The sequence below is a fragment of the Melozone crissalis genome, unplaced genomic scaffold (assembly GCF_028551555.1).
Source record: "Melozone crissalis strain CALT ecotype California unplaced genomic scaffold, PUWL_Pcris_2 ptg000045l_1, whole genome shotgun sequence".
NCBI classification, from domain to species: Eukaryota; Metazoa; Chordata; class Aves; order Passeriformes; family Passerellidae; genus Melozone; species Melozone crissalis.
In genome coordinates, this window is record NW_026535823.1 from 3,843,578 (window position 1) to 3,868,197 (window position 24,620).

The window sequence follows — 24,620 nt, forward strand, 5'->3', positions numbered from 1 at the left end:
CAGGGGTGCCCCCATCACTCTGCACAGCTCCTGAAAGGCGCCTGTACTCACCTGGGGCTGGGCTCTGTCTGCAGGAACTGACAGAACCAGAGCACACAGCCCCAAGCTGCACCAAGGGAAATACAGGCTGGATATTAGGGGAAACTTTTTTACTTATTCCTAATATCCAACTGTCGCAGACATCTCTTATGGAAAATCCTTTCCTTAGGATTTTTCCTCCTGAGAAAGTGAGAGGCCTCAGGAACAAAATGAAAATGTAAACAATGGTTACCTGCTGCTGTGGAATGCAACAGGTGCATCTGTGATTGGTCTCATGTGGTTGTTTGTAATTAATGGCCAAACACAGTCAGCTGGCTCAGATAACAAAGCCACAAACCTTTGTTATCATTCCTTCCTATTCTATTCTTAGCTAGCCTTCTGATGAAATCCCTTTCTTCTGTTCTTTTAGTATAGTTTTAATGTAATATATATCATAAAATAATAAATGAAGCCTTCTGGAACATGGAGTCAGATCCTCGTCTCTTCCCTCACCCTCAGACCCCTGTGAACACGATCACACTCTGGGCTTTGGGCATGGGGAAAACCTGTTGGTTCTGCCCCAAATCCCACCCCATGCACAGCCCAGGCACCAGACATGGGCAAGGGGAGGGCACATGGAGCAGACAGCCAGCATCCCCCTCCTTCCCTCACCTGATGCTCCAAGCACCAGGCCCTGTCTGGGTACCAGCACCTCCAGCAGCCCCCACAAGCCACATGGGGAGATGTGGTGGCTCCTAATTCACTTTGGTTTGCTCTTCAGCCCCTGCCCACCACTCCAAACCCTCTCTGGGGCTGAGGTTTTTGATGAGCTGACTGTGGTCCAGCACGGAGCTGCTGTCCCTGGGTTGGTGCCAAGGTGGGAGGAGTGGCATGAAACCCTGTCCCCATCACCCCATTACCTGTGGGACAGTCCCACGTGCCCCCGGGTGACAGCACCACCCCAGTCCCAGCACTTTTGGGGCATTTTTGGGAAGTCAAGGCTCATCACCATCCCCCTTGGGGCTGCTTGGGAGACCCCCAGCTCCAAGGTGAGGGAAGAAATCTCAGAGATGTTTCTGGGCTTATTGAAGTTAATTAGCTCAAATGATGCCTCTGAAGGGAAATGTTTTTTATTTTGGGTTCCTGCCAAGCCTGGTTTTCATAAGGCCAGTAAGTGCAAACAGATAGGGCCCTTTCATTGGAAACAGGCAGTGCAGGATGTAATTAAAGAAGTGTGCCCTGGCATAGCAGGGACCCGTTTTCAATTACTGCTCTTGCAAAGGGGATTAAGGGGAAATATTTTAAACAAGGCCACTGCAAAAATGGATTTTGTTTGTCATTAGCTTCCAAATAATATTTGACTTCAGGGCTGAAATTCCCGTGTGCCAGCTCTGCCCCTGGTGCCACGTTCCCCCCAGGGGCTGGGAGGAGGGTGATCCATAGGGGCAGAGCTCCCTGGGCATGGCCCTATTTCCATATGGGAAGTGCCCTCCTTTTCCCCCTGCCAATTTTGTCTTTGTGCCAGCCTCAGAAGTGAGGAACACCCTGCAAGGGACTTGTTTGGTGCCAGCCTGTTCTTGGGCTGCTCTGGGAACACTTTGCCACTGCCTTGGGAAGGGAATGAGCATCCTCCTGCAGAGGGAGTGGTGGCTCCACTGCTCCCTGTGCTTTCCTTGGCCAGGCCAGCTTTGGTGGGTCTGTGTGCTGCTGGATCTCTGCACAGCTCGTGGGTGTGAATTTGGGATGCTCTGTCCTGCCTGTGGCCGCACAGGTGGCCTGGAAGATGCTGTCACTGTGTTGCAGACATGTTTTCATGAAAAATCTTTTCCTTAAGATTTTTCCCCCCTGGGAAGCTGAGAAGCCTCAGGAACAAAATGTAAACAATGGTTATCTGCTGCTGTGGAATGCAACAGGTGCATCTGTAATTGGTCTCATGTTGTTGTTTCTAAGTAATGGCCAATCACAGTCAGCTGGCTCGGGCAGAGAGCCCAAGCCACAAATCTTTGTTATCATTCCTTCTTTGTTATTCTATTCTTAGCTAGCCTTCTGATGAAACCTTTTCTTCTATTCTTTTAGTATAGTTTTAATGTAATATATCTCATAAAATAATAAATCAAGCCTTCTGCAACGCAGAGTCAGATTTCCATCTCTTCCCTCATCTGAAACCCCTGTGAACACGGTCACATCGCTGTCACAGCAGCAGTGCAGCCCAGCTCCGTGCATCTCTGGCTGTGTCCCAGAGAAGGGATGGCACTGGAGCTCCTCACAGCAGTGAGGCAGCCCCTGGGAGCCTTGCTGGGAGCCCTCCTTGGGCTGCAGCTCTGCAGAAATGAGCAGAAAGGGTGAGAGGGGTTTGCTCTACTTTCCTTTTCCAGCCTGAGGCGTGTGGAACCTGTGGAGACGAAGAGGGGCAGGCACACTCCATGTGCTTCACTGTCCCCAGTGGGACAGGGATCACCTCATCCCACCACAGAGATCACTGCCAGCCTGTGGGAAATGGATTTGCAGAGAATTCTTAAAGTTTGACTTGAAGGCTCACGTCTGTATGCAAACCTTGAGGTAAGAAATGCTGGCTTAGAAATGCCTTGGAATGGGACAGACATTGCTGAGAGAGAAGTGGAACCAGAAATAAGCTTTAAAAGATGGCTTTGCAAATAAGACTGGGTACTTTAGAGAAATAGAACTATGAGAGGTGCATTGTAGAGGGGTAATTTTAGATGATTGGCTCTAAGGCATTTACAGCATGGTGTGGTAAAAGTTGATAGGCCAAGAAATGCTTATAATGCCTTGTAATTAAGAAATAATTTGCTGCTGATTGTGATAGCATGAATTATAACATCTGTATTGTCTCATGCTTCACGTGAGACTGAAAATGGAATAAAAGTTTTTAAAACTTTTTAGTTGCTCCATCTCTGGGTCAGAAAAGAGCAGACTCCAACAGCAGCACTTGTTGAGCACCTTCTGAGACACCTGTGGTAGGACAGACAATCAGGGGGTCAGTTCCTATCCATGGAAAAGGATCCCAGAGTCGTTCCTGCAGATTCTCCACCTAATTATCCAGCAGCTTGAGGTCAGTGAGGGGTCCAGGATTCATCTGGCACGTGCAGAACAGGCACAGGGACCCTCCCTCTGCCTTCCCAGAGGAAAGGGCTGTTTCCTACAGCACCTGGGCCTCTCCTGGATCCCAGGGGCTCCCAGGGCTGGGTGCATCAGCAGCACGGGCAGGAAGGGCCACTGTGGCCCCACATTTCTCCTCACAGAGAAAAGCAAGGCACAGTTCTTCCCAAGAATATTTCTGGGTTTCGCATTGTCTGAACCTCAGAAAAAAGGGAAAACACAATTCTTATCACTTGCTGTGACTGTGTTTGTGCAAAAGTAGAATGCAATATGGAGATTGTTTACCCAGAGTGATGGTGTTTTGCTTCCTTGGCCTGTCAGGGAATATATAATATAATATATTATTATATGTGTGTGTGTGTGTGTGTGTGTTGGGACTGAGGGTGATAGTCACGAGATTCAGTGTGCAGTGTGCAGTTGTGTGCAGAGTGAGTGTGTAGCCATGGTATTTTCTGAAAAAATCCTTTGCCAGGGTTTTTTCTCCTGAGAAGCTGAGAGGCCTCAGAGGAAAAGAAAAACAACAATTATCTGCTGCTGTGGAATGCAACAGGAGCATTTTGATTGGTGTCATGTGGTTGTTTTTAATTAATGGCCAATCACAATCAGCTGGCTCAGACTCTCTGGTCAGTCACAAGATTTTATTATCATGCTTTCCTTTCAAGCCTTCTGATGAAACCCTTTCTTCTATTCTTTTAGTATAGTTTTATTATAATATATATATATCATAAAATAATAAATCAGCCTTCTGAAACATGGAGTCAAGATTCTCATCTCTTCCCATGTCAGGTCTGCCTGCAAATTCCCACAGGAGTGCTTGGCAGATTCAGTTTAGATATATAATATAATATAATATAATATAATATAATATAATATAACATAACATAATATAACAATATTATTATATGATATTATATGATATTATATGATATTATATAATATCATATTATATAATATAATATTATACAATATCATATTATATAATATAAATATAACATTGTATACCATATTATGTATATATGTATTATGTATATTATATTATATCATATAATATCATATCATATTATATTATATATGATGTAATATATATTATATAATATTATGTTATAATTAATTATATATAATTATATTTTAATATATATTATATTATTATATAATATTATGTTATAGTATATATGAAATAATATAATATAATACTACATGATATTATAATAGTATATTATATAGTATTATATTATATTATACTTAATTTTATATAATTACATATCAATATACATTTTGTATATTAATATATATAATATAGTATATGAAATTTCTATTCTATTCTATTCTATTCTATTCTATTCTATTCTATTCTATTCTATTCTATTTGCCTTCTGATACCCATGGATTCAGATTCATCACTCTCTCCCCTTGCTGGATCCACCCCAGTGTTGCAATGGGCCCCAGTGCTGAGCAGGGCTCTGCTGACTCTGCCCAGGCTCGAGCAGCAGAAACCCTGGCCCTGGCAGGATCATGAGAAACCATCCCTCCGTGCTATTTACAGCACCCAAGGACATTTTTGTCCTTTTGGAAGCACCACGAGGAGGATGTTTCTCATGGCTGCTGGGACAGAGGGGGCACCTCGGGGAATAGCTGGGGCTGGGGGCAGCAGGCAGCACATCAAAGGCAGCGGGGACACCAAAAACAGAGCTTGGCCACGTCCATGTCAGAGGGCAGGGCTGCTGGCACCAGCTCAGCCTCGGGGATGTGAGAGGAGCAGCAGCAGCCTGCAGGGATGTCCAGCACAGAGGCCCCAGAGGATGGCTCGAGCTCTCCAGAGGGGTTTCCAACACGAGCACACCAGAGCTGCTCTGCTCCTGCAGGCAGGGAAAGGCTGCAAGGGCTGGGCACCTGCCATGCCCACGGGAACCCAAAGGGGCACCCAAACTGCTCCACATCTCCAGAGCAGCAGCTTCCCACAGCACCAGGGGCTCAGAGGGCTCCATCTGACCCACAGAGCCTCCAGGCACAATGCGGGGACTGGGGGAGGGAGGAAAGGCCACACCACTCCCGTTACTGTGGTATTTCATGAAAAATCTCTTTGCTAGGACTTCTTCTCTTGAGAAGCTGGGAAGCTTCACCTTCTCCACGTTTTGCTCTTCTGGAATGTGTTTTGGAGAATTGTTTGCTCAGCGTGTGAATGGTTTTAACTTAATGACCAATCCCAGTCCGGTTGTGTCAGGACTCTGGTCTGTCACAGGTTTTTATTATTCATTCTTTTCCAGCCTTCTGATGTCTCCTTTCTCTTTCTTTAGTATAGTTTTAGTATATCAGTGAGTGCTGCTGTGCCTCCCCTTCCAAGCCCCCAAAAGGGCTCAGCCTGGATGCTGTGCTCAGATTTTGGCTCCAGACCACCCAGCAGTGTCAGGGGTTTTACCAGCCAGAGCCAGGTGCTGCTTGCCCAGAGGATGCCAAGATTTTGGGCACGAAGGAGCCCCATGGATTGGCACTGTGGGGCTGCTCTGAGCAAGGGGCAGGATCATGGGACGCTCCTTTGAACACATTTTCAGTATTTTCCCAATATTTTCAGTATTGGGGTACTGAAAATGTTTTTTCTGGCTGCTGTTTGACAGCCTGTTGCACACACCCAACCTCCACTTTCAAAACCAGCTGGTTTTTGACCACGTTGTCTCAAAGGGACTTTGTCTGCCAAGAGAAGGATTTTGAAATCAGCCTCCTGGGGCTCTTGGGACATTTGCAAGATGTTCCACTTTTAAAGCATAATCTTTAAAGGGCTGACATTTCCATGTGCCCTTTTCCCAATTAAGTTATCAGCAATCCTTGTGTTTATTTTTAACTGTAAAAAAAGTAATTTTTTTTTTTTTTTGCTTTCAGGAACTGAGAGTGGCTGCATGCCCCCAGTGAGCTCACAAAAAGTTGAGATTACCTGGTGCTGTGTATTTTGGACATGCTACCAAGCAGGTTAACTGATGGGTTGACCTCCTGAGATCTTCCAATAATGCTGCAAATGTTTTTTTTTTTGAGAGGAGCACGGACGAAAGAGAAGCATCTATTGGTTTTGATGGCTTACATGTGTGAGTGTCCACTTGGAAATTATGGGATGGGATAGGCTGGTGAGACATCCTGAGTGGGTAATTGTACCAGTAATGATCCATCCCTGGAGAATCCCCAAAACCAGCATCCCCCTGGAGTCTGCCAACAATGGGGGAAGCCAACAATGGCTTCTTTATTGCAAATTGTTCTTAAATTTTATACAAATTTTATACAAAGTGTGATCTTTAGTCATTAGTTACACCAAACCAGCTCTTTCTATTCATTGGACAGAGCAATATTTGTGCTGTATTTTGTATTTTTGTACAATATTTGTATGTTGTATTTTATTGCTACAAAGCAATTAACGTCAACAATTAATTGGTAAGAGTTTACAACATTATTTATTTGCATTATTTACAAATAATTTACATTATTTATGACATTATTTACAAATTATTAAGGCACATAAGCTGCTCACTAAGGCATGGATCCTCCAACTGTAAATATCCCTTTTGTGTCTGTTTTGTTGGTTTCCATGCTAACAGCCTTGCTTTCTTCCTTGCTGTGGATAAACTCGTATTTTATCAATTATTTATTATAAACTCATATTTTATCAATTATTTATTATAAACTCATATTTTATCAATTTCTTTGTTGTTTGGCTTGCAGACCAGCTGCTGAGCTCATCCACATTTCCCCCTTTTTGTATTTCAGCTACAAATATAGGTGATAAGGATTTTTGCAGGGTTTTTTTGCAAAAAAATCCAAGTAGGTAGGAGAGATATAAAGTAATTATATTATTTTTTATATATAAAAGTAATTATATTTATATTACTTTATATATTTTATATATCAAGTAATTATACTATATATATACTATATAGATATAGTTATAGATATAGTTATATATAGTATATATAGTTATATAGTTATATATAGTATATATAGTTATATATATGTAACTAATTATAGTTACTAAGAAAATTAATAATTTCCTTTTTAACAACGTGGTGCTTCCAGTCCTGGAGGGGAGGGGGTTTAAATCCTCCCCTCTCCTGATCCCAGCAGGAGCAGCTCCCAGCACAGCCTGTGGGTCAGATTGGTGTGGGATCTCAGTGCCTGCTGTGCTCCAGCAGGGGGAAAACCTCCTGCGCTGCAAGGAAAAGCAAAGTGAGATAAGCAGGGGGTGTCGGGATCTCTAGCTGGGCAGAGTGATCCTGAGAAGAGTTTGAAATTCTCTTTTCCCAGCCTGGTGCTCGAAGAAGGAGTCAGAGCTCTTCATTTCTCGGTCTCAAGGTTGTTTATTTTATCTTATCTATAAAAAATTTTCTCCTGCCCCGCCGAGGTCCATCCAGCAGGACAGTTCCAGGCACTCTGCCTGCCCCCCAGGTTTTATGTCTTTATACTAAAAAATACATGTACATTATTTACCATAACTTCCCAATACCTATCCCCTATGTTAGACAGTGAGCTTCTACTCTAAACCAATGCAAAAGTGCCAACATCACAGCAGAAGATGGAGGCCAAGAAGAAGAAGAAGGAGAAAGGCTGGACATGCCCAGTTCCCTCCATCTTTCCTCCTGAACCCCCATACCAAAAACCCTAAAATCTGCTTTTCCACCCCGTGATAACTTCACTAATATTCTACCTAAACTGTTGTGGCTTGCTGATCTTCATACAAGGTTGGTAACTTGCTCCACAGGTCATAATCCAAACCACAGGTGTCTTGGGAGACCTGGCAGGGGTCTGGGCTGCTCAGGACAGCCAGAGGGATGTCCTGGCTCCTGACATCTGAGGATCTTCCAGAGCCAGGTGCTGGCTCTGAAGTGACGTGGAAATGCCATGGAAATGCCATGGAAACGCCATGGAAATGCCATGGAAAGGTCATGGAAAGGAGTGGTCCCTCCCAGGTGGGGCTGGGAGATGGTTGTGCCTTGTCCACACCTTGGGGCTCTGCTGGGATGGGCCCCAGGGTCTCCAGCTGTGAAATCAAAGCTGAAGTGACTCTGGTGGGGCAGGGATGGACATCTCTGTGCCATGGCAGGGAGCTCACAGCCGCCTGAAAGGTGATAAATAGCAGCCAGCACCTTAGGATGTCCCATTCTTTTTTATTTTAATAACTTTTTTAGGATCAGAGTTGCTCTTTCCAGCGTCCTGGCCAAATGCTGCTCAGTCTGGCTGCAGTCCCTGCAGGCTGCACTGCCACTCTTCTCCTTTGCCTCCTGCCTCTGCCTGCCCCAGCTGTGCCAGATGTTGTCCCACAGCCCAGAGCAGGGCCAGGTGGAGCCTCCTTTCAAATGGGATGTGCTAAAACCAGCCAGGCCATAAACCCCTCCTGGGGCATCACCAAACACCACAAACCCATCCTGGGACATTCACCAAGCACCATAAACCCCTCCTGGGGCATCACCAAACTCCATAAACCCCTCCTGGGGCATCACCAGCACCATAAACCCCTCCTGGGACATTCACCAAGCACCATAAACCCATCCTGGGACATTCACCAAGCACCATAAACCCATCCTGGGACATTCACCAAACACCATAAACCCATCCTGGGATACACCAAGCTCCATAAACCCATCCTGGGGCATCACCAGCACCATAAACCCCTCCTGGGACATCACCAGCTCCATAAACCCACCCTGTGACATCACCAAGAACCACATTTCAGTGGCCTCAGATGGGCTCCGTGCCACTGCCCAGAAAGCTGCTGTGGGAAGAGATGATGCTCTCCATAGCCACCCCCAAGAGCAGAAGAGGTTGGGGAGCTTTCCTCAAGGATGTGGGGGGCTCTCAGTCCCCAGAGGAGGAGCTCAGGTGGGAGCTTTCCTGTTGGGAAGCTCAGCACAGACCAGGGTGTTCAACCAGGAGAGGGAAATGATGCCTCATTTTAACTTTTATATTTTTCAGGTTCTGTGCTGCTTTAGTGTGTGGGTCTGGGCTCCATATCAGGAGATGGTGAGCTCTGTGCACAGAGCAGGGAGACAAAACAATTCCTGCTCCAGCTGGGCACCAAGGACAAATGATCCAAATCTCAGGCCCAAGAGCACAAACAACGTGGGCTGGAGAGAGAAAAACAAGCAGGATGGGACTGCATGGGCTGGAGCTGGAATTGAACAATGAACTCCAATATAAAAATGGAGCAGAACTGATAAAAGTGAGAGGCCCTGTCACTGATCCTGCATTTTGTGGCCATTTTGGTTCATTTTGGGTGTAGCCCTGGCTGGGCTCTTGTGCTGCCTAAGGTGGATCCATTGAGGCCTTTAACAAATCCCTGTTTTATTCTTTAGCTCTGTCCAGCCCCTGTTCTGGGTCAGCCTGCACAAGGCATGAGATCCATCCCACATTGGAAGGAGGGGACTCCCAGAGTTTGTGGGGCTGCACCCCAAAATTTGTGGGACTGAACCCCCAGTTTGGGGGCAGTGCAGTGGCAGTGGTGTCTGTGTCTGTGTCTGGGCGCTCCTCAGCTGCCCCCTGTGTTGGTGTGGCAGAGCTGGGGCTCATCCTGCTCCAGACCCGGGAGCTGAACCCTTTCCCCATCAGCTCCTCCCTTGCCTCAGCAAAGGGATGTGAGTCCTGGAGCTCCAGCACCCTCAGGGGATGTCTTGGAGGAGAGCTGAGCTCTTTGCTCATCTGGATGGGACATCTGGAGCTCTGCCATTGCCCCCTCCTCTGCTGCATCCCACCAGCATCCTCTGGGAATATCCAGCCCATCCTTGCAGGCTGGGACAGCAGCACCTCCCCAAGCTGGCTGCAGCACAAAGACCTCCTGGACCACGTTTGGAGCCCTTATCTGAGGGGTTAGCACAGCTCCCCAGGCTGGCAGATGATTTGTGGCTGTGGCTGAAGGCTGTATCTGAGGCTGGTTGAAAAATGGAGTTTCCTTTCCTGTGGCAGCTTCCAAGATTTACATATTTGGCTGGGGACGGGAAATCTCTAAAAATACTGCAAGGAAAATGCAAATATGCACAGGCATGGCAGAAGAGCTGACACTGGAGATTTGGAAGCCTTGCTGAAGTGGAGCACGTTGAGCTTTTGGAACAGAAAACACCCCAAGAAAATTGTTGTATTTCAGTGATGTCTGTGCCCCCAGGGAGGGCTCCTGAGCTGGGCAGGACCTGGGCTGGTTTCTCTGTTGCGGGGCAGTGCTGGTGTCTCCTGTGAGTGCCCAGGGGATGGATCTTCTCGGGAATGGAGTGCATGGACAACACAGCTTGGCAAACCCAAGCACAGCCGTGTCCCTGCTCCGTGCCCATGGCTCTTTGAGGCCATGATGACCTCCCAGTGCTGTCCAGGCTGAAACTAAGGGTGGGAAGGGCAGAACCCCGGGAGGATGGGCTGCCCAAAAGCACAGGAACCATGGTGAATATGCTAACTGCTTCTTTTGGCGATGCATGATATTTCCTTTTTTTTTTTTCCCCTTTTTTCCCCCCCTTTCCCTTTTTTTTTTCTTTTTTTCCCCCCCTTACCCCCTTTTTTTTCCCTTTTTTTCCTTTTTTTTTTCTTTTTTCCTTTTTTTCCTTTTTATTTCTTTTTTTCCTTTTTCTTTCTTTTCCCCTTTTTTCCCCTTTTTCCTTTTTCCCTCTTTTTTTCTCATTTCCCCTTTTTTCCCTTTTTCCCTTTTTCTTTCTTTTTTTCCTTTTTTTCCTTTTTTCCTCTTTCCCCCTTTTTCCTTTTTCCCCCCTTTTTTCCCTTTTCTCCTTTTTTGCCCTTTTTACCATTTTTCTTTCTTTTTTCCCTTTTTTTTCCTTTTCCCCCCTTTTTACCCCTTTTCCCTTTTCCCCCTTTTCTTTCTTTTTTTCCTTTTTTCCTTTTATTCCTTTGTTCCCCTTTTTCCTTTTCCCCCCTTTTTTTCTCTTTTCCCCTTTTTTTCCCCTTTTTCCCTTTTTCTTTCTTTTTTTCCTTTTTTTCCTTTTTTCCTCTTTCCCCCTTTTTCCTTTTTTCCCCCTTTTTTCCCTTTTCCCCTTTTTTTGCCCTTTTTTCCATTTTTCTTTCTTTTTTTCCTTTTTTTCCTTTTCCCCCCCCTTTTTTTCCTTTCCCCCCTTTTTTCCCCTTTTCTTTCTTTTTTTCCTTTTTTCCTTTTATTCCTTTGTTCCCCTTTTTCCTTTTTCCCCCTTTTTTTCCCTTTTTCCCTTTTTTCCCCTTTTTCCCCTTTTTCCGTTTTTTCCCCTTTTTTCCCTTTTTTCTTTTTTTTTTCCTTTTTTCCTTCTTTTTTTTCCTTTTTTTCCCCTTTTTTTTCCATTTTTACCCCCTTTTTTTCCTCCCTTTCTTCCCATTCCCTTTGCAAACCATTTGTCAAGGTGGGGTTTCACTGATGGAATGCAGACGCCCAAGGAGATTTCCAGAGGTAAATGGGAGAATCCTTCCAATGCAATGTCACAAGAGGCCAGAGGCGAAGGCAGCACTGGTGCAGCACTGGTGCATCTCCTGCACCACAGGGTTAATTCTCCCTCCTCACTCTGCAGCTGTGGCCAGCCTCACTTCACCAGGCACAGCTAGCTGCCCAAACACGGCATTAGGAACAATAAATAGCAACAATCTGTCTCTGGTTTCACCTCCATTTTTTGGTGATGAATGGCTGTGTGGAGGAGAAGCAGCTGCTGCTGGGGGAGCCAGGGTGGCTTCTCCAGGGTTTGCTGTTTCAATCATGGCCTGAGTGGAAATGACAGCCTGGAGATGAAATATCTGCTGAAAGGAAATTGTGACTCTGGGTGACTCCACTTAGCTCCATGCCTGTTAAGAACTTGTTTTTGTTGGACACAGGAGCACAATTTCAACCAGCTTTGCACTTAAATGTCATTCCTGCCTGTCTTGGTGCTGTTGGGTTTGCAGTGTTCTGTGTTGGGAGCTCTTAGATCAACCTGGAGCGTCCCAGCCTTGCCAGGTGTGGGATTTTGGTGGATCTGTGCTGCTGTAAGGAATGGAAGCCAGGACACTGAACAGGGCTTTGCCATCCCACGGGGACAGGGGAGGATGTGGGAATGGGATCTGCTCCCTGTCCCAGGGGAGGAACCCTTCCTGTGATGGCGTTCACAGGGGTTCTTGGATTGGGGAAGAGACGAGGATCTGACTCCATGTTTCAGAAGGCTTGATTTATTATTTTATGATATATATTACATTAAAACTATACTAAAAGAATAGAAGAAAGGATTTCATCAGCAGGCTAGCTAGGAATAGAATAGGAAAGAATGATAACAAAGGTTTGTGGCTCAGCTCTCTGTCTGAGCCAGCTGACTGTGATTGGCCATTAATTAGAAACAACCACATGAGACCAATCACAGATGCACCTGTTGCATTCCACAGCAGCAGATAATCAATGTTTACATTTTGTTCCTGAGGCCTCCCAGCTTCTCAGGAGCAAAAATCCTAAGGAAAGGATTTTCTTAAAAGATGTCTGTGACACAAACCCTCAGTCATGGGGACACTTTGCTGCCCCCGAGGGAGATGAGATGCTCCTCCTGAGCAGGAGATGTGGCTTTGCTCTGAAGCAGGACCCAGGTCCATGGTGGGAGCACCACAGTGTGCAGGGCAAAGTTGGTTGAAATTGTGCTCCTGTGTCCAACAAAAATAAGTTCTTAATAGGCATAGGCACCCAGCCTTGTTTCAACTCTCCCCAAACCACTCCAGTCTCTAAATCAACTTGGAAGTGAAGCTATTTACAAGCCAACTTCTTTTGGCAAAAAGAAATAATAAGCAAGAGGGTGATATTATTATTATTTCAGCTTCAGAGGAGGGAATAATCAGCTTTCCAAGGAATGCAAGCTGGGCTGAGTGCTGAGGGCCTTGCAGAGATACCCATCTCCCCTTAACTCTGGGCTCTGCCCTGCTGAAATTTACCTGCCCAGGAGGCTCAGAGGGCAGATCAGCAGGGAAATAGGATGCCAAGCCAGACACAGCTTCCCAACAGCTGGCTCAAACCTGAATCCATCATTCAGTGACCAAGAGGGGAAGCTGCAGAAGCCCCCCAGCATCTCCCCCCAGCCAGCTGCAGCTCCCAACAGAGACCCCAGCCCAGCTCCTCATCTTCAGGAGACAAACCCAGCCCCACTCCCACCCTGCTTTAACACTAATGAGCCCTGATGACCCTCTGAGCTCCCTCTGCCCCCCTGCCTTGCTGAGAGGAGGGATCTCCCTGCTGAGCCCAGCTGTGCTCACTCCTGCACAGGGATGGGACTCAAACCTTTTCTAATCTTCATTTCCTGCTCTCCCTCCGTCCCTGCTGGTCAGCCATGCCCAGCACCCACAGGGGGATCTCCATCCATCCCTCCCTCCCTCCCTTCCCTGCTCCCTTTCTGCCCCACATTCAGCCCCACCAGCCCTGTGGGGTGCAGGGAGCTGGCACAAAGCCATGGCTGTGTCTCCATCCCTCCTGAACTCCATCTCTTCCAGGAGAAGGCTTTGTGGATGTCTCCTGCCTTGCACTGCTGCTGAACCACAAGCTCCACGGGCTCCTGATCCCCCCTAAAAGGCTGCAGAGAGTTCCCAGCCCCAGCCAAGGCTGCAGGAAACCCCAGGACACCCAACACATGGCACAGATGTGGCAGCTCACAGAAAGGATTGAGGAGTCTCTTCCCCCTTTTTATTGAAAATGATAATTTCTATTCTAGTGCAAACACTGTATATTTTACATCACAAAGCAAGAGATAATTTACAGGATATGCTCCCATCTGGAAATCCCATGGATTCACCAATCATCCATCCCTGCACAAAATTCCCACTTGGAGGGAACCAGTCACCTATTTGTCTGCTGGGAGAGGGGGAGCCTGAGAAAACAGGCAAGAGGAAAATGCCTTCAGACACATTTTCTGCCCTGAATGGTACCCAAACCTAATGAGAACCATGGTAACCATGGCAACTTCCCAGAGCTGCAACTGGAAATCCTGAATCCAGCTGAAACCCTGGAGAACTCCGCTCTTTGAGGATGAGGCCCTTGATTTGCACATATATTTACATGGTTTAATAAAATACAGATTAGACACAGGCAATTCTCAAATTTCACTTTGGCTTGATGGACGAGGAGTCGCTGTCTTTTGGCTGAGGCCACCAGCAATCAACAAACCAACACCAGAAGCTGTCTGTCCATCCAGCTGGACCCTGGGCAGTAAATCCATGTAAACAGAGCAAGACTGGGGATGTAAAGGTCTTATCTGAACTGACAACAGCCCAGCCAGCTGTGGTGGCACCCCTGGCCAAGCAGCCCAACCCAAGGCAAGATGAAGCTCAGACTGGAGGTGCAGCAGCCCCCACAGCCTCCCTGCAGGAGCAGCCCCATGCAGGACAATCCAGATAAAGCAAGGAGGCTGAAAAAGGGTGGGCACAGGGATTTGGGAGCCCCTTGATGTGGGGATGGAGATCTCAGCCCATGGCTGGGTCATGGGGTAGCTCCAGGCTCCCCTGACACCCTCAGAAAGTGCTGTCCCTACACAGACAACAACAAAAGCTGCTCAGGGGGGTTTTTCTACTGCAGCAAAGCTGAGCAAAGCCTGGGGGGAAGCCAGAGGGATGCTGAAAGGTGAAAAGGAAAGAGCAGAAACTGCAGGGTGAGCTCTCAGGGCAGCCCAGGGGGATCCAGCCAGGCTGCTGGCACTGCTGGGGTGGGCTCTGGAGGAGGCAGCAGGGCAAGGGAGGGGAGAGCACCAGCCCAAGGTACTCAACACCCAGCTCAGCCTCTGGGTGGTGATACTCAAAGGCACCGGGTCCTTTCTGACCGATTCTGCTGTGTGCTTGTGTGGGCACAGGGAGCAGGAGTGAGTTTCTCAGTGCAGGCTGAGATTTCCAACATCATCACCTGGCTCTAGGAGCTGGACCTGCACTGTGCAGGACAGAAATATTCTGGTTTACACACATGTGAGGCTCTCCAAGAAAAGGGATCAAACAGAACGTGATGGATTTCTTAAAGCACAGTACTCACCCTGCCTCCCTTTTCCTGGTTCTGCTTGTGACTTTCAGCTTTTTGTCCTGATCAAAATTAGGGGTTTTTCCCTCAAAAATACCCACATTGAGAGGAAAAAAAAAAATTCAGCAGCAATGCATACGATCACAGCCACAACTCACTCCAGTTTGGATGTGGGGCTTTTTCCCTCGTGCTAGCTCAAATATTTTGGCTGGATTTCCATTCATCCTCTGCCAGTTTAATTTTCACCTACACCTTAAAGAGATTTATTCCTCATTTCCTGCAACATGCTGTTGTAGACTATCAGAGCCCACTGGCAGACATCTCCACATGCCCAGGGTGTCTGCAGCAACCACCAGGCTGGAGAGCCAAGCCACTCTGGTATTTCTCATGGCTGAGCTCCATCCTCCTTCCCTGATGGTCCAGCCTGGGCCATGGAGCAGCTCTGCTGCCTTCAGTGGGGCTGTGCCATGGCCTTGCCCATCTCAGCTTGGACACAAGTGCTGTTTGTCACAAATCAACCCCTCTTCCTCCCCCAGACATGAGAGACAGGCATTGCCAGCAATGAGGAAGATCCTGATTTCCTCAGGATGTTTGTGTGGAAGTGTCACAGACATCTTTTCAAGAAAAATCCTTTCCTTAGGATTTTTCCTCCAGAGAAGCTGAGGGGCCTCAGGAACAAAATGTAAACATTGATTATCTGCTGCTGTGGAATGCAACAGGTGCATCTGTGATTGGCTCATGTTGGTTTGTCTGTAATTAATGGCCAATCACAGTCAGCTGGCTCAGACTCTCTGTCTGAGCCACAAGCCTTTGTTATCATTCTTTCTTTTCTATTCTTAGCTAGCCTTCTGATGAAACCTTTTGTTCTATTCTTTTAGTATAGTTTTAATGTAATATATACCATAAAATAATAAATCAAGCCTTCTGAAACATGGAGTCAGATCCTCGTCTCTTCCCCAATCCAAGAATCCCTGTGAACATGGTCACATGGAAGAAATTCCTTTTGGGCTGCATCTCCTCTGCTCTTCGTGGAGATAAATTAATTAGGTGCTAATTAAGTCTCCAGAGCCCAGAGGGAGGACAGCAGGTAGGGGGAATGGTTAAGGTGATGGGACAAGCCTTACTGAGCATGTTTAGGGATCTTTGGTGGGATGCTCCCTACTGAGACATCCCTTGTGCCCAGAGGGATTTCCCTGGGATATCCCAAAAGCCACAGGAACCAGCAGGGGAGACCCTTGCTGTGTTCTGTGCAGCTGCCCATGGGGAAAACCTGCAGAAAGGGAGTGTGGCTCCCTCCAGCACCACTCCTTTGGGGCTCCTCATGGAAACTCTCACGAGCTGCCTTTCCCAGAGCTGCCCAGGGAAGAGCTCTGCCAAGGCTGAGAGAGGCTGTGGCTGGAATTTCAATGCACAGCTCCACCTGGACGCAGCACAAACATCCTGAAGGTTTTCAACGGGTTTTATTTCGTTTAATAAAAAACACCAACCAAGCTTGCATGTATTATCTTATATATATAAATATATACAGTATATATAAAACAAATGCATCTGGACAACGCCTTTCCCTGTGGCACAAACTGTAAGGCATAGGAAGGAGTGTCCTGACAGTCCTGATCTTGGCACTACAGAGAGATCCCCCTGCTCACACACCCCCCATGTTGGCTTTGCTCTCTTCTTTGGCTTTTTGAGGCAGCAGTGCAGGGAATACTCAACCAAACAGTGGAGCCCTGCAGAGCCCAGGGAGGTTTTCCAGGCAACTCAGCCAGCAGGAATCCATCTCGCTGCACTAAATGGGCTTCTGGCAGGCTGAGAGGAACGTGCTGCCTCTGTGGCACAAGGGACTGGAGGGATCAGGGTGGGGTGGGAATCGGTGACCAAACAAATTCTTCTTCTTCTAGGGTGAGCTGGGGCAGCGGGGAGATGAGCAAGCTTTGGATCTCAGCGTGCTGGGGCTGGGACTGCTCCGTGGGCTGAGACTGGCAGAGGTTTCTTTGTGCAGTCCCTCACAAAAATGGAAACCAGCAAGGGTGAGACTGTCCTTTACTGAAGAAGCTCGCAGTATATTGAGCAGAAGCAATAAACCCGACGATAACAAGAAAATAAAAAACGGTGGCATTATCCCAAAAGGAAGGAGGAACCTGATCACTCACAGGTTCTGTTTGCTCCCCGTGTTCAGTTCTGGGTGAGGGTTGGCTTTTTTTTCCTTCTTTTTATTTTTTTCTTTTTTTTTTTCTCTTTTATCTTGATGGTGTTTTCTTCTTCTTGTTGCTGTTCTCTTTTTCTTTTATTTTTTCTTTCAGCACAGACAAGTTGCAAAGCAGGACGGGCGCTGCTGTGTCTTCTCCTTCTGCAAGGCAGCTGCCCCCAGCTGTTAATTGACTGTGGGCACCTGATTCCTCTGTAAACTATATTCCTTTGCCTTCAGTCTCAGGTTGGCAATACTGTTGGCCATGTTCATGCCCTGTGCTGGGCTGGCGTTGGTACACGTGGCAGAGTAGGTGGCCATGGCACTGAGGGATGGAAAGAGAAACATCACGTCAGACTCCAAACCACAGCAGAGCCCAAATTCTGGGTTTTTTCCATACCTGAGGGATGTAATCCTGCTGCGGTGTCAGCAGGGAATTACCACTCCCCTTTATTTAGCAAATCTTTCCGCTGCTCTTCACTCACCCAGCACCAGAGCTCAACGGGAAAAATTTCCACTTCCTATTTTCTAACCCAAAAAAAAGGTTTGCAATGAGGTCAGCCTGCCAGTTAGACCATTGTCCTTAAAAGTATTCCCAGTGGAAGCAGTGTCTGTTTGATGAGACCAATTGCTGGTTTTACAGCCTGTAAAATCACGTCACTTCTGAAACACATGTTACATTAAAGCAACACTCTGGGAAAAACCCCTTTCAACAATTGGGATGTTTTCTTGTTTCAGCCTTTTGGAATGAAAATTTCCACATTTTTTCCCTCCTCAAAACTTCAGCTGATTATAAAGAGCATGTCCTGAAGGCTGAAGGAAGAAACCCAAAGCATAAACCACTCTGTCTCCCCTTCAAACTGTGACTTTATTCATGAAAAACATCACTTCTGACAGCAGAGCCTGAACAAAGATCTCCAACTCCTTTCTTATCCTACCAAAAAATCTGCAAAGCTGCTTTCCAGACCACTAGAAAACTTGTTCAATCCATGCGTCCCTTGGGTTTCTGTGAAAAGCAGCTCCCCCTGCCAACTCCCCAAAACCCAGCACAGTGTTTGACCTGCTGCATTTCCTTTGCATGGCCCACAGATCACAACCAGCTGAGAAGCACCACATGAAGTGGAGGTGCCCATTTAACACAGTGTTCAGGAGGAATGCCCAAATGCTCTGCTGGAGGCCAGCTCAGCTCTGGTGCTGACCTTTCCCATCTGCCTGCCCTGCTGGTCAGGGAAATGCTCTGCTCCATCCACACACCAAAACACCAGGATGGGCTGGCATTGTTTGCCTTTTTGTCTTTTCCTTTATCTGTTTTTATTTTATTTTATTTTATTTTATTTTATTTTATTTTATTTTATTTTATTTTATTTTATTTTATTTTAATGTTATTTTATTTTTTAAATCGTTCCAGCACCGATCTCCACAACTGGAAATGCAAACAGCAAATCTCCCTGCAGGCACTGCTGCACAGACCCAGCCTGGAGCTGTGCCCGCTCACCCCGAGGTGCTGCTGGTATTTCGGACCTCCCAGAAGGTCAGAAAGCATTTCTGGAGTATTTCAGGAGTATTTCTGACCTTCTGGGAGGTTATCTGCCAGGAGTTTATCTGCCACCCAGTGCTGTGTGAACCCTCAGTCTGCAGGAGACCCACAGCAGGGGATATCTGCATTTCACCAGCATCCAGAACATGTGGATGTGTTGTTTCTGGAGCTCTTCTGAACCAACTGCACCCCGTCATTCCCTCTCCATGGCTGGGCTGCTTGGTCTCCTCACCCCCCAAGTTTGGAGGGTACAAAGCTCCACAAGGTCTCCAGTTAATCCCCCATGCCCATCTGCTTCCACAGGGTGCATCTCTGTCACAGACATCTTTTCATGAAAAATCCTTTCCTTAGGATTTTTCCTCCTGAGAAGCTGACAGGCCTCAGGAACAAAATGTAAACAATGGTTATCTGCTGCTGTGGAATGCAACAGGTGCATCTGTGATTGTTCTCATGTGGTTGTTTCTAATTAATGGCCAATCACAGTCAGCTTTGTCATCATTCCTTCCTATTCTATCCTTAGCTGGCCTTCTGATGAAATCCTTTCTTCTATTCTTTTAATATAGTTTTAATGTAATATATACCATAAAATAATAAATCAAGCGTTCTGAAACATGGAGTCAGATCCTCATCTCTTCCCCAATCCAAGAACCCCTGTGAACACCATCACACATCTCACCCATGTTTTTGAGTTGGAAGAAATTTGGAGACCTTCAAGGGTACTCCAAACTAGACAAAATAGGAGTTTTCAGTCAGGGAAACTGTCCCCATTCTAAACCACGTTGCTGGCCTGAAGCTGAAACTCCAGGGAGGCTCTGGGAGCTCCCCAGAGGTGTGAGGATGGTTTCACTTACAGATGTCAAGTGAAATCCCTGCTAAACCAAAAATCTCTACAAGTGCTTCCTTCCATCAGGTTATTCCAGCAGGAGCAGTGCACAAGAAGGCTGTGTCCAAACACCACAACAGCCTGAGGGTTGCTCCAGAGACTCCCCAGGGCCTAACAAGGGTTGAAGTCACCCTGCTGCCCCCTCCCTCCACCCCATTCAGGCAGAGAAAATTCTCCTTCCTCCACTCAGCTGCCTGGTTTCATGAAACACAGAGGAGCATCATGTTTCTGAGGCCTAAAATCCTTCTTTCAAACAAGTTTTCAGTGGCCCATGGAGCCAAAGGTTGCTGGAGTGGGAGGTGTGGGCTGCCAGTCCTGTTTTCTTAGGAACCTAGGCTGAAAAATGCCTAAGTAAAACATTTCTCAACTTAAAAAAAAAAAAAAAAAAAAAAAGCATAGTATCTACTTGGCTGTCTGTGTGACAGAGATCTGCAAATAGCTTTGGTTGACCTGTGGCTGAGTGTATTTGGAGAATAAACACAGGGACTGAAAACTTTTCCCAGATCTGAGAGGGAAACCAGCCCTGGCCACGCTGCTCTGGGCCCTCCCCAGGAGTGGCTGCTAATCAGGGGCTGCTCCAGCCCTGCTGGGAAGATGGGCAGGGGGCAGGGGCCATGCAAACACTCCACATGGCTGCAGGGTTTCACTGTTTGAATATCTGAATGACCTTACTGCAAAGCTTTGATGAGGCTGAGACCCTTCCAGATGAGTGTGATTGCCAGGAGAGGGGCAGAAGGATCAGAAACCCAGGGGAGCACGGAGTGTCTGAGGGTGCTGTGCACCCCAGAGTGTGGAAAGCAGCTGCTCAGCTGCAAATAAATGCCTTTGCTGAAATATCCTGGCTGCAGACAAGACTAGGGCAAGGTGTGTCTGCATCCTGGACGGGCACAGCCTGGAGCTGAGAGGCTGGAAAACCATCCCCAAGGCTGTCCCTTCTCCCCTGTTCTCATTAGCACATCCCAGGTGCTGCAGGTGACCTCAGACAGCCCTTCCCAGGTACCCTTAGGAGTTACCTTTGCAGGGGCTTCTCCTAGCAGTGATTATGGATCTCCTAGTTGATGTTCTCCCAGCAGTGATTATGCATCTCCTAGTTCATGTTCTCCTAGCAGGGATTATGAATGTCCTAGTTTATGTTTTCCTAGCAGGGATTATGATCTCCTAGTTTATGTTTTCCTAGCAGGGATTATGATCTCCTAGTTCATGTTCTCCTAGCAGTGATCATGGATCTCCTAGTTCATGTTCTCCCAGCAGTGATTATGGATCTCCTAGTTGATGTTCTCCTAGCAGTGATTATGAAGCCCCCCGTGTAAACATCATCTCAGGAGGGAGGATCTCTTTTTAGAAGTGTGAGAGGTGGAAATAAGCCACGAGCATTGAGGAGGGATCTGGTGCTGTGACCAGTGCAGTCCCACTGGGCTGGGGAAGGAACTCACTCCCTTCCCTTCCCTTCCCTTCCCTTCCCTTCCCTTCCCTTCCCTTCCCTTCCCTTCCCTTCCCTTCCCTTCCCTTCCCTTCCCTGACCGCACCTCCTCAGAATGCTACAGCAAGGAGCACTGCACAGGGAGAAAGCCTTAATCCATAAAAGAGGGATTTTGACAGCCAGCAGTCCTCAGAAAAAATCCATAGGGGCCATTTCTAAGATGCAGCTGGTGGCCACCAAAAGCATCCTTTCCCATATCTGCCGTGGGTGGGCCTACAACTTGTTCTTCTGGACATAAAGGGTGGATGAGGAGGACCCCCCAGACCTGAAGCAGCAAGCAGGAAGACCAGACCATGTGTTTGCAGCTCTTGCTGTGCAAACAATGCTTGGAGCAAAAAGAGGGTCAAGGTGACCCAGCAAGAGAGGTCCTGAGCACGGTGTGGCTCCTGGAGGGCAGGGGGAAGCTGGCAGTGACCAGGCCAGATGAACAGGAAGAAATCCAGCCAAAGGCTTCATGGTCCTGACCAACAATGAAGCCACTGTGCTAAAAAACACCCTCCAAGCTCCTTTTTAACTGCCTGTGAGCCAGCTGGCTCCCCACAAACCAACACATCCTGTGGAGCTCGTGTCCACACCCAGCTCCTGCAGAGCCAGCGATGGCACGGAGAGGACAGGGAGCACTGTGATGGCACAGACATCCCAGACCCTCTGAGGCTGGCCTTGCCACAGCCCTGCTCCCTTCCTGCCATCCCTTGAGCAGCACTGAGCACAGGGGGTGGACACTGAGCTCCAGTCTGTCACCTGGCCCTTCCTGCAGGGTGACCACAGTGCAGTGCTCATACACACATACCCCTGGGCTCAGGGAATAAAAGATCTGCTCAGCAGCCCTGTGCTGAGAGCTCCACGGGGATGGAGTGAGCTCCCGGCCTTGCTGCCATCCCCAGCAGAGGGACAGCCACAGAACTCCCTCTTCTGGCCACTGTGCGCTGGCTGAGCTTCCCCAAGTGCTCTGAGCCCCTCTCCTGGATCTGCGTCCCATGGAAAGGTTTCCTCCTTGCTATAAACCCGATGCACTGGGGAAAACCTTCTGTTTCCATGCATTTCTACCTGAGCCTCTCTAGAAACTGAATTGCAGAGAGAGACCCCCAGAAGCTGCCAGAAAGACACAACAACACCAAGCTGGGACCACACTGGCAATGGGATGGTGTCGCATTCATATTTTCTGAAAAATCCCTTTGCCCAGGATTTTTCTCCTGGGAAGCTGAGAAGCCTCAGAGAAAAAGGAAAACAATAATTTATCTGATTTGCTTCTCCTGTGTTTTGCTGCTTTGGAATGTGTTTGGAGATTGTTTATCCAACAGGTGGTTGTTTCATTGGTTTCTGCATTGAATTATTTTGACTTATTGGATAATCAGTGCCAAGCTGTATCAGGGCTCTGGAGAGAGTCACGAGTTTTATTGTTATCTTTTAGCCTCCTGTAAGTATCCTTTCTGTATTCTTTAGTATAGTTTAGTATTCTTTAATATATTATAGTACCATAAAATAATAAATTAGCCTTCTGAGAACATGGAGTCAGATTCATCATTCCTTCCTACATCAGATTCATCATCCCTTCCTACATCTGGGGCAACCCAAATACAATAAGATGGGTGGGAACAGGTGAGGAGAACCAGTGGGATGGTCAGGCTGCTGTATCCTCCAGGTGTGGATGAATCAGAGCTGTCTGAGGGTGCTTTTGGGGTGGCACAGTGGGGTCAGTCAGTCTGTCAGTCAGTCTGTCCATTCCTCCCTGGGTCCCTGTGTCCCTCCCTTACCTGTAGGGCGAGGCGGTGCCCCAGGACAGGTAGTCGGTGGCCCTGGGGGCGGGCCGGGGTACGATGGGCTGCTCCACGGCCGCCACGTCCCCGGAGTAGGATTTGAGCAGCGAGGCGTTCTTGCTGGCCAGCATGGCGCGCTCGTTCCGGCGGAACTTGGCTCTCCTGTTCTGGAACCACACCTGCAGGGGGACACGCAGGGACACCGACCGTCACATCTGCTCTGCCACTGGCCACGTCCCCATGGGATCCCATCCCCATCCCCATCCCCATCCCCAAAGCTGGCTGCATCCCAGGCTGGCACTGGGAACCCTAAGGACGGGATAATCCTGGTGCCTGCTCTGATCAAGCCCTCAGGTGAGGGGCTGGCTGAGGGACATGGCTGTGTCCTGTGCAGATGGCTGTGGCAGTCATCTTTTCTGGAAAAATCCTCTTTGCCCAGGATTTTTCTCCTGGGAAGCTGAGAAGCCTCAGAGAAAAAGGAAAACAATAATTATCTGATTTGCTTCTCCTGTGTTTTGCTGCTTTGGAATGCGGTTGGAGATTGTTTGTCCAACAGGTGCATATTTGATTGGTTTCAAGTGAATTGTTTTGACTTATTGGCCAATTATGATCAAGCTGTGTTGGGGCTCTGGAAAGAGTCACAAGTCTATTTTAGTATCTTTTAGCCTTCTGTAAGTATCCTTTCTGTATTCTTTAGTATAGTTTAGTATTCTTTAGTATAGTTTTGGTATAGAATTCTTTAATATAATAAATAACATATAAATATGATATGATGGATATGATATGATATATAAAAATATATTATATATATGATATATATTATATATACAAGTATATGTATATATTATATCTTAAAATAATAAAATTAGCCTTCTAAGAACATGGAGTCAGGTTCATCATTCGTCCCTTCCTCTGGGAACCCCACAAATACAAGAGATGGCAGCAAGGCCTGGCAGTGCTGTCCAACATACCATCTTCTACAGTCTGCTGTCACCTGCAGAAGGTGCAGGCCTGCAAGCTGAGAGCTCAAGGTAACATCAGCAGCCTGAGCATCCAACAGCTTGGCCCTATGGACACATCTGGTGGGGCAGGTGGTGGATGGAGGGCAAGTCAGGCCTGGCAGTCTCCCTCAAGTTATGGTGGAGCCAGGAGTTTGGTGACCCTGGTGTGGCACACAGACAGACCCCAAGAATTTCTGCTGCCCTGCTGGAGTGACCCAATGATCCCCTAGGTGAGGTGGGAATCACCTGAATCATGGGATTACCTGAACTCTGGCCTCAGTGAGGTTGACTCTGCGTGCAAGGTCCTCCCGTACGAAGGCATCGGGGTAGTGAGTCCTCTCAAAGACCCTCTCTAGTGCCTGCAGCTGGCTGCTGTTGAAGGTAGTCCTGTTCCTCCTCTGCTTTCTTTTCTTCTTCTCTTCTGAGTTCAGCTGATCATCTAGGAGAGACAATTGGGGATGGGAAAAGTGAGAAAGCCACAAGCCCACAGCCACAGGGTGAACGACCTCAATGGTTTCAAGAGGGAAAGGGCTTAGGAAGGGGCTTGCACAATTTTAATACATTAACCATGCTGGGTTACTCCCCACATGAAGAGGAGATGGAAAGTGCACCAATCTCAAGCATTTATTTTTCAATTCCACTGTGTAAGACTTGTGCCAGATCTCTTAAGCTACCCCAGCTCTCAGCTTCCTTATCTCTAAAAAGCAGCA

General features: G+C 47.4%; 1 protein-coding gene across 2 annotated transcripts in view; it reads right to left on the reverse strand.

Moving 5' to 3' along the window:
- Nucleotides 1-17,438: 17,438 nt before the first annotated feature.
- Nucleotides 17,439-24,620, reverse strand: part of PRRX1 (paired related homeobox 1) — a 37,292-nt gene continuing 30,110 nt past the window's right edge. Inside the window, exons 2-4 of one of the 2 annotated variants that reach the window (XM_054286211.1) lie at nt 24,174-24,349; nt 22,907-23,088; nt 17,439-17,577 (exon numbers count right to left, since the gene is read on the reverse strand). In XM_054286211.1, the coding sequence (XP_054142186.1) occupies nt 17,439-17,577; nt 22,907-23,088; nt 24,174-24,349 (497 nt within the window). Of the gene's footprint in view, nt 17,578-20,985; nt 21,005-22,906; nt 23,089-24,173; nt 24,350-24,620 lie in introns of those variants that run through there. The other variant, XM_054286212.1, reaches the window with a different exon arrangement.